Here is a 14,283-nt window from a genome sequence, read left to right as displayed (position 1 = left end):
TGGGAGTAGAAAATTCCCCCGGGTCCAGCATCAGTGAGAATAAACACAGCCTCAGTGTTGGTGGTCAGTAGGAGAGGACGTTCCCCATCATTGGTATTAGTGGAAGAAATAGTGTCCCATTGTTGTTGTGAGTGGGAAGAATAGTGCCTCATATCATTGGGAGCAATAGTGCCCCAAGGACCGGATGAAGGCTAGCAAAGGGCCACATCCAGCTCTTGGGCCGCAGCTTGGAGACCCCTGAAGAATCATTGATGGAGACCAGCAATTCACTATGTCAGATGTGTCTAAAACCAAGAAGTATCAGATACACCAACTGCAACCTTTTTTGAAAATAAGAAGTCCCCCACGAGGGGGACATCATATATAGAAGAAAGGATTATAATGGAGAAACCATAAGGAGTAAAGGAAACGGGAAGGAAAGGGAAAGAAAAGCAGAAAGAGAAACCCAGAGAGAAAAGAACCAAATGAGGCTTCCAGGAGAAGAGTCAACCCTGTTCAAGGACCCTGTAACTGCACAAGAACATAGTCGGCCCAGGGGCTCCAGACTGCCTCAAATCGTTTAACAGTATCATTAATTCTACTTACAATACGCTCATTGAGCATTATCCAGGATACATTTTGCCTATATATTGAAGCACATACTGAGGATTTTTTCCAGGCATGGGTTATAGTAAGTTTTGCGACTAAAAACATAAAGAAAATCAACTGCTGCTTAGAGCGGGAAATATGCTCAATTGGTTAATTTAACAGAGCAATCAGGGGTTGTTGGGGGACTGATATCTCCAAAACCTTTTGCATTATAGCAAATACCTTATTCCAGAAACCCCTCAACTTCGGACATTCCTACCATATATATGATACTTTGCCCGCATGTAGGGAAATTTGTCAGGGAAGTCAAGCAAAAGCCTATAGATGGTAATAATTGTACAATTTATTTAGAAGTATGCCTTATCACATCATGGGTGGCTGTCAGCTCAGAGCCAGATAAGATAATAAAAATACTCAAGTATGGCTTTTCTTGAAGAATTTAAAATTATGTTTTTGTGTTGCAGTTCTCTTTAATAAAATGACACACACATGGACAAAAAAATTGCTGTCCCCAGGACCATATTTTTACAGATCTTAATGCAGCAGCTGTGTGCTATAGCCCATTCATATTGGTCCATTTTGGTCCACAATATTTAGATGCATAATTCAAATCTAAAAAAAATCTGTGTTCACGGTCCAATTTGGACTGTATTTATGTCTGTGTAAGCATGTGTGCTATTGTTCACATACATACAGCACAAATGGACCCTATATACTGTCATTGCTGCTCAGGGCCAACATGCAAACATCAATAGTGTGCAATCCCCAATGTAGAATGACTTCAGCTTCAGTCATTCTGAACGACTGAAGGCCGAGGTCACACTTTATGTTTACATCTGAAATTTGAAAGAGTCATTCATGCAGTGGTTAGCGCGGGTACAGAAAGACTGTATACAAGGTAATTCTGCACTTAGGCTGCCACTACTTGAATGCATTCATTGTCTACATGTAAACAATAAGTATCAGTGGCACAGATGCAGAGTGCAAACATCCAACTTATATGGGCATAAGCACACTTATGTCTTTATGAGTTGAAATGCAGTATGGACCACTTTTTATGTAGGATCTTACTGACAAAATGATGCTGCATAAATAGCATATGACCATTTGTAATAGGATTTAACATTCAATATTAGTGATATAAAAAACCCACTGGTCTTTTGCAGTCCAGCCCACATTAACAACCTGGGTTTTAACATTGTTTGCAGTATTTTGCAAACACTGTAATGAATTTAACTCCAATTTACAGGGAAACCAGTAAGAATACCAAGAGTAGAGAGATAACAGCAGTCTGTGCAGGCAAAAACAATTTGGTTTATTGACTAAAACAGGAGAGTGCAAAATCTGGCGTAGCTCTGCATAGAAAGCAATCCGCTTCCAGTTTTTTTTTTGTCAAAGCTTAATTGAACAAGCTGAAGTTAGAAACTGATTGGCTACCATGCACAGTTGCACCATATTTTCCACTCCAGTTTTACTAAATCAAACTCTATGTTCTTTAGGATTTATCATACGAAATAAAGACATACAATTCAAACAGAACTACTATGTATGCTCTTGAAAAGCGGGCCTTTCCTGAAAATACATTTTATTTTCACAAGAACTTGCAATGTAGTTGATATCATAGCAGTGATTTTACTATAGGAAAACAGCAATCAGTTAGTAAATTTTATGATAAATAGTATTAGCACTCCTTACCTTCAGCCTTGACGGACCCATCGGACATCACCTTCTTGAGTGCAAGCTGGCTTTGGTCTTTGCTGTCATTTGCTGGTGAAGGCAGATTGTCAGACTGAGTTCTTTGAATTGGGAGTACTCCTGCTATGCTGTGTCTATGCTGCTTCCTGGCATAATTACACTGATCGCTTTTATGTGCTGCTGTGGCAGTGTGGGTGAAATGGAAACCCATAGTATGTATCCTCAGATGGAACCAGCTTAAATGTTATTCATGCAAACAGAAGTGTTCTTTTCTGTATTCAGATAGGTAGTGTTTTTAACATCAAAAGAGACACCACATGCACAGCATTAAGGGGCTTTAAAACTGGCTGTTTCTTTTTATTGGTTTTAAATGTTTCCCACCATGGTTCTAATCCTGTGAGAAGACATGCAATAACAAATTTCTGTGACAAACACAAGTATGTCTCTTAGAAAATTTTTCATTCACTTAAGCGAAAAACTCTGGGCTCCTGATTGTAAGAACAAGTCATATTCCATAACATTACAATAGCGCTGTTTAGGAAATTGATTTCCTGTTTCTGTTGATGCATAAATATAAATAGCTATACCATAAGGTTAAAACAAAAGCAAATTATTATTTACAACAAAAGTGCTTGCTTTAACATAAGGAATCATAGTTTCAGTGTATAATATTGCTGTCTCTATAATTGGTCTTTCTTTACATATCTTAAAATAACAGGCATATAATCAGAAATCTGTTGCATAGTCCACTGTGACATGGATTATACCAATGATTGGTTGTAATTTTAGTTGCGAGTTTGTACAACCAGACATTTAACCATACTGATCAGTCAGATTACTATGTAGAAAATATTACCACTATCTTCCCTATTTGCCAACTACATTTTAATAAATGGGAATACCCTGCTGTTATGTCCCACAGTTAACGTCTACAGTGGCCAGGTTGCTTCACTAAGTGTTTTATGAGAACATATTTCCATGTAACTAGTAACACTAAGTATGGTCTATACCTTCCTTTGTTTCAAATGATTTTATATACATTAAGCCCTTACATCAAAATGTTTGTTACATTTTACAGAACTGATATTATTTTTACAATACTGTCATTTATTTTAATATCCAACTGACACTTTAATAATATTATGTACATTATATTGAATGACTTTTAAATACAAAAAAATGTTAATTTACAATGTATTTCATGGCTATTTTGACTATGCAAAACTCCCTTAAACTGAAAACTGTTAGTAGTGACCAACCTCAACTTATTTTTGCAGTGTAACATACCATTGATATGCACTGTTTAATAAGATAATAAATATTTCTGTTAGAAAGCTATGTTTTAACAATTATGGGACATAGTTCAAGCCCTGTACATACTGTATCACACTGTAGATTTTTTTGCTAAGTAGAATTTACCCTTTATTTGACAACTTTATGCGTGCCTATCTATAGAGCTTCTTTTTCATCTATACCACAAACAAAAAGTTTGATCTTGATTAGATAAACAATCTGGACTCTAGACAGTAATTCTACAATTTCAAAAAACATAAATACACTTAATTTTTTTACATATTAGGAATATATGTATGAGCATGCGGTGATAATACGCATTCACTTAGAATGGTATGAGAATTTGTCTTTACAATAATGCGATTTGGTGTTATGACTGGTCTGGTGTAGCCGATGGTTATACTGTAGCGATCACATACATAGGTTTTCTTAAAATAGTTGTCAATGAATAAATGTTTAAATGTAGATGATGCAAAAGGGAATATGTATGTACAAAATGTTCTCAACTTTATGATTCTCAAACTAATAAAAAAAAAAAACAGAAGTGAAGACTAAACCCACAGAAGTTGAACAAGTAATCAACACTATGGGGCATAACAGACAATATACAAGATGAAAACACTTTGATGGTAGTATGAACCAATGAGGAAACAGCCAGTTTCATTAAGTATCAGTAAACAAAAAGTTAGGTAACATATATTAAATGTGGACAAAATTTTCACAATAAAGGACATTTAACAAGGTGAACAAGTAGTGACAACAAATAATGGTCAACAAGGGGAAACAGCAGGAAAGGCAACAGATGAACATTAAGCTGCCATGCTGAGGAATTTATTTGCGTCTTTTACTTGGTTGAAGGCGAAGCTGTTGGACAGCTGCTTCAGCAGCAGCGATGGCTGCTCCAGCATCTTCAAGGTGGGTCTGAGTGACACTGCCTTTACTTTGGCTACGTGATGGTCCATGTGAACGGAGGTGTCCCTCAGAGGATGACTTTGAGCTACCAGGGCTGCTATGAGATTTCTCTATAGTGGGAACCTGCATATCTAGTGGTGGAAAACAATAAAACAGGTTTAACGTTGAATAATTCATATGGATTTTATTATTCTATATCTACAAAACATGATACATTTTATAGTTGAACATTCTTTCAATTAATCTTCAAAACTGAATGAAACATGTAGTCATTTCTATTATGAATATCTTTTGTAACTGGGCTGTACTATTAAAGATACTCCCAAGTTCTTGCTGCTGCCAAGCTGTGAGTACTGTCCCTTGCTGTAGGCACACAGGTGGAGTCAGCTTCATATAAATGCTATTTTCTAAGCAAAGTCACACTTTGATGATGTCACTTTCGTCAAAATCTTTATTTAAAAGATCAGTGCACATCCAGATCCCCAACAAATGGGTAACACCGAAGAGTTTGCCCCCTAGGCAGAGGTCTGGTTGTGCACTGTTCTGTTTAATAAAGATTTTTGAAGAAAGTGATGCCATTGTGTGAATCCTTGTTATTAACATAGTGATTTGGGCTGAAGTTTACAAGTATGTTTCTATAACGTACAATTGCACATTAGCGATGAGTGAATCTATCCAGGTTTGATTGGCCAAGAGTTTACCAAATCCTTTTTGAAATCTGGTGAACCCCAACTTAGTGAATCCCTTTGAAGTCTATTAGGCAGTAAATCCTGTTAGTAAATTCAGACAAATTTTAGGTCTAATAGGCAAACTACTGTCAAAAGGGGTGTGGCAGGCTGGGCATTGCCATGGGACATGCCATAGGACATGTACCACTAAAAGATAGATAATAGCTGCATATAGAAGTTGGCCAGTAGTTTGGTGCAGCTATCCCTGTACTTGCTGATGCAAAACCGTCCTGCCACTACCCATGTGCTATTAAACACTTATTAAGAATTAGGAGACTGCAGATGATACAGCAGTATAACACTGGAAGGTATAACATTTTAATGAAGGAGAATTGGTTGAAATGTGGGCGAGAAAAATAGTACAGTCAGGTGTTTTACTACAAGAATCAAGAGACTATAGATGACACCGCCGTGTAAAATTAGAGAGCAGCAGTATCATTTTAAATAGCACAGCTAAGCCCAAATGTACTAGACACAAAGAGGACAGGCAGTAGTTTTACAAGTGCTACGATACAGCAGAGGACATAGCAGTGCACAGCTGGCCAGTGGCAGGACAGTTTTATTCAGGGATAATAGGTCTAACACACTATTTTTGCTTTTTCCCCTTTCAAATGATGCAGTGATATTTTGCAAACAAAAGGCAGCTTAAAGAATAGATAAATGCCACCCCTGAATACTCAACCCTGAAATAAAAGTTAATTTTCTAAAGAGAGGTCTTACAACATAAAAATAAAATAAAAAAAAGTTCAGCTTAAAAAAGGTCCTATCAACATACAATAAAAAATCATTACTGTATATTCCCAAAAACATTCTTTCTGAAACAAACGCCCACTTTTTTTTAAGGAAAGCCTTGCTGAAAATCAAAGCAGGTTACCCTATAATAAAATCCCTATCAGCATAAAATAAAAACAAATAGACTCTCCAAATAAATGATAACCCCAAATACTGACACACTGAAACAAAATAGTTTTTTTCTTTATAGAAAGCATTGTGATCCCAAATCAACCACAATATAAAATGAAAGACACAAAAAGCCCCCTATAATAAGAACAAGAAAGGCAAAGGGGTCAATTACCTAAAGAGCTAGCAATTCAAATTAGTATACAGTTTCCTAACTGACACAAATCTGTTTGTCAGGCTTCCTTATGCTTTCCTATAGAAGCTTCCAATACACTGACAATAAGGCTGCTCTGTGCCCACCTTTTATACTGAGGCCCTTCTTTATCTTCTGACCATGGATCAAACAAAATGCAGTACATTATGGTTTGAAAAAACCCACAGGTTTCCCCCCCAAACCCATGGTACCAATGAATCCATACCTCATCCCTATTCTCTTATGCATAGTTGGAAGCCTTGGAAGCAAATTTAAAGTAGAGCGCATTTTTGGGGGGGGGGGGGTGGGGGGGGGGCGGCTACCTGGTTTTGACAGGTACCTGCTCCCACTTCTGGTTCAGATTGCAGCAACGAACTAGGATGGAAGTTTGGCCCCCTCCTTCTCCCGCGGTCTTCTGGAACACATTGCACAACCCAGAAGACTGTGAGACTATTCTCAAGGCGCAGCGTGACTCATGCATGTGCAGTAAGAAACAGACTGTGAAGCAGGTTCCTGTTCCTGTTTCCCTTACTAGAGATGCTGGCACCTGCACCTGAAGCCGACTGAAGAATCGGCTTGGGGGAGGATATCATGGGATCCCTGGACAGGTAAGAGTCATTAGCTTAAAAGTCAATGGCTATAGTATTTGTAGCTGCTGACTTTTATTTTTTTTCTGAAGGAGCCTGGAGCTCCTCTTTAACCATGTCTTCTTGGAAATTACTTATATACGTATGTCTCCAAAAAAATGTATTCAGACAATATAGCTAGAAGGAAAATATACACCACGTATAGAGCCCTACTTAAAAAAACTGTTGTAAACCAAGCAATGTAATGACTTGCTGAATCATTTCTAAATACCAACATCCTTTAGTGAATATGCCCTTATGAGAAGGCAGATTCATTAAGGACTACCAAACAGCTGATTAACTGTCAGTAACCAGTTGCACAGGTTTACTAGCCCTTTTACAGCATAACAAGACTCACCAACTGTATTGAGTACACAAATTAAGCAGACCCCCTGCTGTGTGCCTTCATACCGCTAGTTCCCATGCTTGTGGCCAAATTGTGTATTCCTGCTTCATTTATAAATGTTTATAAATGACCAGGTTTTAACACTACAAAGAGTTAAAACATAATATATGTTTTATATAGTTTTAATTTGACTTTAATTTGAATATTATAATGCTTTACCTTTAGATGGATCTGGAAAAATTCCATGACTTCTGCTTTTAATGACTGAAGGCTTTGGCGACTGTTGACTGCTTTGGCCAGAGTGTTTTGCATGGTCAATACTTTCACTTTGCTCCTTCAATGGGTACCATCGTGGCATATTGTCGAGAAAGGCAGCATTTGATAAATCTATTAACACCTACAAGCAAAGGCATTTTTATACATTTAAACATATAAAAATATAAAAACTATACATATGCACTTATCAATTAACAACTGTACTTGTTCTGGTGTTATGTTTTATTGGTAGTATTTACCTGAAAACATACTTCATTCATTGAATGCAGATATAAAGCACAGATATATTTATTGATTTTATTGTGGAAAGTTTGCAAATTATCATTAGCAAACTTTCAAGTTATTTCAAATTGTTGTGTATAATACAACTGCAAAAAACTGGGCAGATATAAAAGAATGGACAATATGACAAATGATTAAACTACTTTATTTTTTTCAGCTGTCTCTTTTTAAGAATTGTTGTCCCATGTTAGATATGACAATTATGTAAAAAAATGTTTTTGATTAGCGAGATTGCATAGTTGTAAACTACTTTTTTCATGTGTCAATGGCTTACCTCACCAAGAAAATCATTTGAAGAGAACCTGTCATAATCCCATACAGTAACTTCTAAAGTTTTCTTCATTAGCTGCATTAAAATTCAAAATACAGTTAATTGTATTGTTTACATTGTCACAAGCACTATATAAATTTCACAGGTGAATTATTAATGGCATTAATGAACAAAAAAAAAACAACTTGATGGCATTACATAATTTCTGTATTTACAAGAACATTGAACTTTTCATGCTTGTCAAATTACTTATTGGTAATATTGATTTTAAAACGTTCCTTTTTATGTAAAACTTTCAAACGTCTTCACTTTTTAATCTTCAATTTGCAGTAAGATATTGTTTGTTTACATATTGTTTTATTACTTTTCACTCTCATTTTAAAGTAAGGTATTACAAAAAAAGCTTTGTTTTTTATTATTGGATAAGCTATTATCGTTGAGATCTATGCATGGCACAGATGAATAATGAAATAAATAATACAGAAACACTTGGGGTGCCTGGCAAAAATCATCCCCGACAGGGGCTACTGAGCTGAACAGTTAGTAAATAGGTGTGCAAATTCCAGTTTTAAGGTATTACTTCTCCCAATGGGTCCTACCCACCAGAATAGTGTTGCAAACATGTGCAAATTGCTGCAGCAAAAAACACAAATACCAGATTTTAATCTACATCCAACTCCCATGTGAGCAAATCTTCATTAATAATCAAGAAACAAAGTTACCAATGCAGGTACCACCTAAAATATTAACGTAGATCAACCATAAAACCTGTTACATTGCTAGGTTCAAAAAACAAATATGTCTACATATACAGCTTCAGATCTGTCAATTTGTGCTAGCAGCACTAACACTTCAAAGCAATCAATTGAACACAATTAAAGCATTGTATAGTCATGCTACATTGATCGCTGCTGCATGGTACCTCTGGAGCTTACTTAATTGGGAGCCATTTGTTCCATCTTGTTTAAAGCTGATCTCTTGAAATTATCTTTATCGCATACTTACATTGGAAAAGCCAACCAATGTAAGTATGCATAGCTCATATCTGAGGGGCCACTTGGGAAGCTCACAATCCCTACAGTAGTCTGTACTGCTACATTGATAGCTGCAATCTTCCATGTCGCATGCGGACTGATTCCCCCCCCTGCAAATTGACAACAGGAGGCCACTTGTTGGGCACTGTCACCATTCACAGAATGCCCTGTATTTTTTTCAATTAATACTAGGTATTAAATCAAATATACATTCTGTAATCATCATGCTGGGAATAACAGTGAACACAATGAAATTAAGTGTGTACGCCTAAAATAAAATGTGTATAATAAATCACAAATTCAAAAGTGCTGTGCAACCTAAAAAAATACATAAAATAAGATCAAAAATAATAATATACAAGCTAATTTTACATAGTCACTACTGCTGCCTTAGTAACAAAAATAACTTTTTCAACATCATATTCACCGCACAATAAAAAGGAATATGTGCCATCGCTGTGAAATCATAAAGTGTCCTTTATAAATGTCCACTGCAATAGAGTGAACAACACGCATGAAAAATTTCCCCAATGTCCACAGATAATTCTCCCAAAGTGCTCCAAAACGAACAGATGTGTGTCACGCTCTGTGTCATACACACCATGTGTTGTTCATTGTATTGCATTTATAAGGCCTGGTTCACACTGGTGCGACATACGCTCCGACTTTGGGAGCACATGTCGCATGACGTGTATAAATCAATGGTTTCCTAAAACAGCCATCTTAACTGGTCTGACACAAGTTGTTCCGACTTTAGAAAAGGTTAATGCACAACTTTGGTCTGTTTTCAGCCCATTCAATATCATTGGCGATCGGGAATGCGGCTTGTCACCCTGACACAGCCCAACCCCGATCGCAGTAAAGAGCCAATGAAATTGGCTCTTTACCATGTGACCGGCTGTGTCCAATCACATCCGGTCACAGAATGTAAACAAACCGCTGTAACGAGATGTTATAGGGTTCTCCTCCTCACACACGATGTGTGAGGAGGAGATTGCGGTAACATCTCGTTACCGCCCAGTGTACACCAATCACACACTGATTCCCCACCCCCCCAATAAAAAAGACCTGTCACCACCCATCAAAGTACCTGTCACCACCCATCAAAGTACCTGTCATCACCCATCACAGCCCATCTGAGTACCCGAGTACCTGTCAGCCCATCTGAGTACCCAAGTACCTGAGTACCTGTCCCAGCCCATCTGAGTACCCGAGTACCTGTCCCAGCCCATCTGAGTACCCGAGTACCTGCCCCAGCCCATCTGAGTACCTGAGTACCTGTCCCAGCCCATCTGAGTACCCGAGTACCTGTCAGCCCATCTGAGTACCTGAGTACCTATCAGCCCATCTGAGTACCCGAGAACCTGAGTACCTGTCCCAGCCCATCTGAGTACCTGAGTAGCTGTCCTAGCCCATCTGAGTACACAAGTACCTGTCACAGCCCATCTAAGTACCCGAGTACCTGTCACAGCCCATCTGAGTACCCGAGTACCTGTCAGCCCATCTGAGTACCCGAGTACCTGTCAGCCCATCTGATTACCCGAGTACCTGTCAGCCCATCTGAGTACCCGAGTACCTGTCACAGTCCATCTGAGTATCCGAGTACCTGAGCACATGTCAGCCCATCTGAGTACCTGAGTACCTGAGCACCTGTCAGCCCATCTGAGTACCTGAGTACCTGTCACAGCCCATCTGAGTACCCGAGTACCTGTCACAGCCTACCTGAGTACCTGTTACAGCCCATCTGAGTACCTGATTACCTGTCACAGTTCATCTGAGTACCTGTCACAGTCTATCTGAGTACCTGTCACAGTTCATCTGAGTACCCGAATGCCTGTTACCAGCCCGTCGGAGTACCCGAGTACCTTTCACCAGCCTGTCAGAGTACCCGAGTACCTGTCACCAGCCCATTGGAGTACCCGAGTACCTGTCACCAGCTCGTCGGAGTAACGGAGTACCTGTCACCATCCCGTCGGAGAAACAGAGTACCTGTCACCAGCCCGTCGGAGTACCCGAGTACCTGTCACCAGCCCATCGGCATCGGAATACCCGAGTACCTGTCACCAGCCCGTCGGAGTACCCGAGTACCTGTCACCAGCCCGTCGGAGTAACAGAGTACCTGTCACCAGCCCGTCAGAGTACCCGAGTACCTATTTGCAGCCCATGTCTCCTAGAATAGACATTGGGGGGTTTGCTTTCCAAAATGGGGTAATTTTGTGGGTAATTCCATTGTCCTGGTGCTCCAGGACCTTCAAAAGTGTGATAGGTAGGAACGAAATGAGATGTGCCATTTATGCTCCTAGAACGCCTGAAGGTACCACTTCCATGTTGGACCTCTGTATATGGCCAGGCTGTGTAAAAGTGTCACACATGTGGCATCGCCATACTCAGGAGGAGTAGCAGAATGTGTTTTGGGGTGTAATGTTTTGCTATATACATGCTATGTGTTAGAAATATCTTATAAATGGACAACTTTGTGTAAAAAAAAAAAAAGATTTTAATTTTCTTTCCACGTTTTCTGAAGACCTGTGTAAAAAAAATTAACTATTCAAAAGACTCATAATGCTTCATAGAATATACTTTGGGGTGTTTGTTTTCCAAAATAGGGTCATTACGTGGGTAATTCCATTGTCCTGGTGCTTCAGGGCCTTCACAAATGTAATAGGTCGTTAGGAAATTAGAGGTGTCATTTATGCTCCTAGAACACCTGACGGCACTCCCTGCATGTTGGGCCTCTGTATGTGGACACGCTGTGTAAAAGTCATACACATGTGGTATCGCCATACTAGGGATGAGTAGCAGAAGACTTGTGGAAAAAAATTAACTGTTCAAAAGGCTCATTGTGCCTCATAGAATATATGTTGGGGTATCTGCTTTCCAAAATGGGGTCATTTTGTGGGTAATTCTACTGTCCTGGTGCTCCAGGGCCTTCACAAATGTAATAGGTCGTTAGGAAATTAGAGGTGTCATTTATGCTCCTAGAACCCCTTACGATGCTCCCTGCATGTTGGACCTCTCTGTGTGGCCAGCTTGTGTAAAAGTCCCACACATGTGGTATCGCCATACTCGGGAAGAGTTGCAGAATGTCTTTCGGGGTGTAATTGGAAGTATGCATATGCTGTGTATGAGAAATAACTTGTTATTATGACAATTTTGTAAAAAACTAAAACAAAAAAAAACATTCTTCTTTTTCCCAAGAATTGTGGGAAAAAATGACAACTTCAAAAAACTCACCATGCCTCTTACTAAATACCTTGGACTGTCTACTTTTCAAAAGGGGGTCATTTGGGGGGTATTTGTACTTTCCTGACATTTCAGAGCCTCAAGAAATGAGATAGGCCATCAGTACATCAGGTGTGATCAGATGTGATCAATTTTCAACGATTTGCCCCTTAGCTTGTAGATGCTATAACTTTCAAAGAGACTAAATAATATCCACTAATTTGGTTTATTTTTACCAAAGAGATGTAGCCGTATAAATTTTGGCCCAAATTTATGAACAAAAATTACTTATTTGCAAAATTTTATCATAGAAACTAAAAAAAAGTGTTTTTTTTTTTCAAAATTTTCACTCTTTTTTCACTTATGTCGCAAACAATAAAAAACCCAGTGGTGATTAAATACCACCAAAAGAAAGCTCTATTTGTATGAAAAAAATGATAAAATTTTTGTTTGGGTACAGTGTTGCATAACTGAGTAACTGGCATTCAAAGTGTGAGAGCACTGAAAGCTAAAAATTGGTCTGTAAGGAAGGTGTATAAATGCCCTGTATTGAAGTGGTTAAAGAACACCTTGTATTAGTTTAAAAAAATACAAGACATTCTGTGAATGGCAGCAGTGCCCAGCAAATTCCCCCCCTGGTCAATTTGCAGAGGGGAAGCTGCTTGACATAGGACCTGGAAGATTGTTACTATCACTGCCATAGCGCTGACTGCTACAGTGATTTCAGCTTGCCCAGCGACCCCCTCGGGTATGAGATATGCATACTGTACCTCCCAAGCTGGACCAATGTAATTATACAATAAAGATCATACCTGAAGTTCAGCTAAAACACTTTCAATAGCAATGGATTACAATGTTTTACATGTATGTTAAGCCCCAATCTAAAAAATTGACAATACATAAATATGAAACTGTTCTATCACATATTGACCAAGCCAGTAATATCACACTTCATATCACTTGACATGACACTAAATATCACACTCTCTATAAATACAGCAGGTAAACTGCAGCACATTAGTGTGAAAGCAGCCTTACAGGCTTACAGTGGGCTCAGGACAGTAAGGGTTAATTTCCTTTTTCCATTTGAGGGGGGTAATAAAACTCCATAGTTAAGACACAATTTTACCACCCCTGCCCCAACCGCACACTCTTTAGGCACAGTGGCCAGGGGTGTACACATGTTGAAGCTGCAGCAGGAGTTAAATTCCCTGTCATGATTGGTGGGTGCACCTATCAAGCATGCCCAATTAAAATTAGTGAGGACGCTCTGCAAGTGTCCTGTAATCTTGTGCAGTACAGCAAACAAGGGATTAAAGTAGGCAGGGATGTGTTGCTTTCTCACCACCTTCTTTAACCCCCTGAACCCGGCAGAAGCATGCAGTTGCGGGACGCTCGCAGACTGGCCCCATTTACTTGAATGTGTCTTGATTGGCAGGTGGTAGCACCCACCAAAAGCAACAGGGGATTTAGTTTCTGCTGCAGCATGTGTATACCTTTTGGCTGCTGCCTCAGCAGCTAAAGGAGGTAGGAATTGGGGGCAGTAAAACCACAACTTAACTTAAGGATTTTTACCACCCTCCAACTTTACGTGTGAATAAGCCCTAAGCGTGCCGCTGCCGAATGCAACTAAGGGCTCATTTACAAGTGCAGCAGGCACTGCTGCTCCTCTAAAAAAATGTTCCGAGTGTGTTTGACAGGAGGTGAGGAGTCGATATGTTGCTTCCTCACCACCTGTTATGTGATCCATGCATGTGATTGCAACAGTAGTAGTAGTATGGCAATTAGAGCTTTAAATCAGGTGTAAGGAGGTGACACTACTGTGCCCGGTGATCTTTGACTTCTCCCATGTTGTTCAGGTAGATATCCACCTCTTTAACCCTTTCCCATTCAGCAACGTACCAATACGTCCAAAAA

The 14,283-nt window shown here is 39.1% G+C and overlaps 1 protein-coding gene across 7 annotated transcripts in view; it reads right to left on the bottom strand.

Moving 5' to 3' along the window:
- The window catches only part of PCLO (piccolo presynaptic cytomatrix protein), a 490,197-nt gene that overhangs the window by 50,419 nt on the left and 425,495 nt on the right, over positions 1-14,283 (bottom strand). For 4 of the 7 annotated variants that reach the window (XM_077473379.1, XM_077473382.1, XM_077473381.1 and 1 more), the window contains 4 exons: positions 8,114-8,185; positions 7,501-7,678; positions 4,425-4,619; positions 2,284-2,463 (listed from right to left, as the gene is read on the bottom strand). In XM_077473379.1, the coding sequence (XP_077329505.1) occupies positions 2,284-2,463; positions 4,425-4,619; positions 7,501-7,678; positions 8,114-8,185 (625 nt within the window). Of the gene's footprint in view, positions 1-2,283; positions 2,464-2,610; positions 4,620-7,500; positions 7,679-8,113; positions 8,186-14,283 lie in introns of those variants that run through there. The other 3 variants (XM_077473380.1, XM_077473384.1, XM_077473385.1) reach the window with 3 other exon arrangements.

Source organism: Lithobates pipiens, unplaced genomic scaffold (assembly GCF_037356315.1).
Source record: "Lithobates pipiens isolate NorthernLeopardFrog02 unplaced genomic scaffold, aLitPip1_a1.2 Scaffold_8, whole genome shotgun sequence".
Taxonomy (NCBI): Eukaryota; Metazoa; Chordata; class Amphibia; order Anura; family Ranidae; genus Lithobates; species Lithobates pipiens.
Note: the sequence above shows the minus strand (reverse complement) of the source record. Positions and strands in the feature narration are given on the sequence as shown.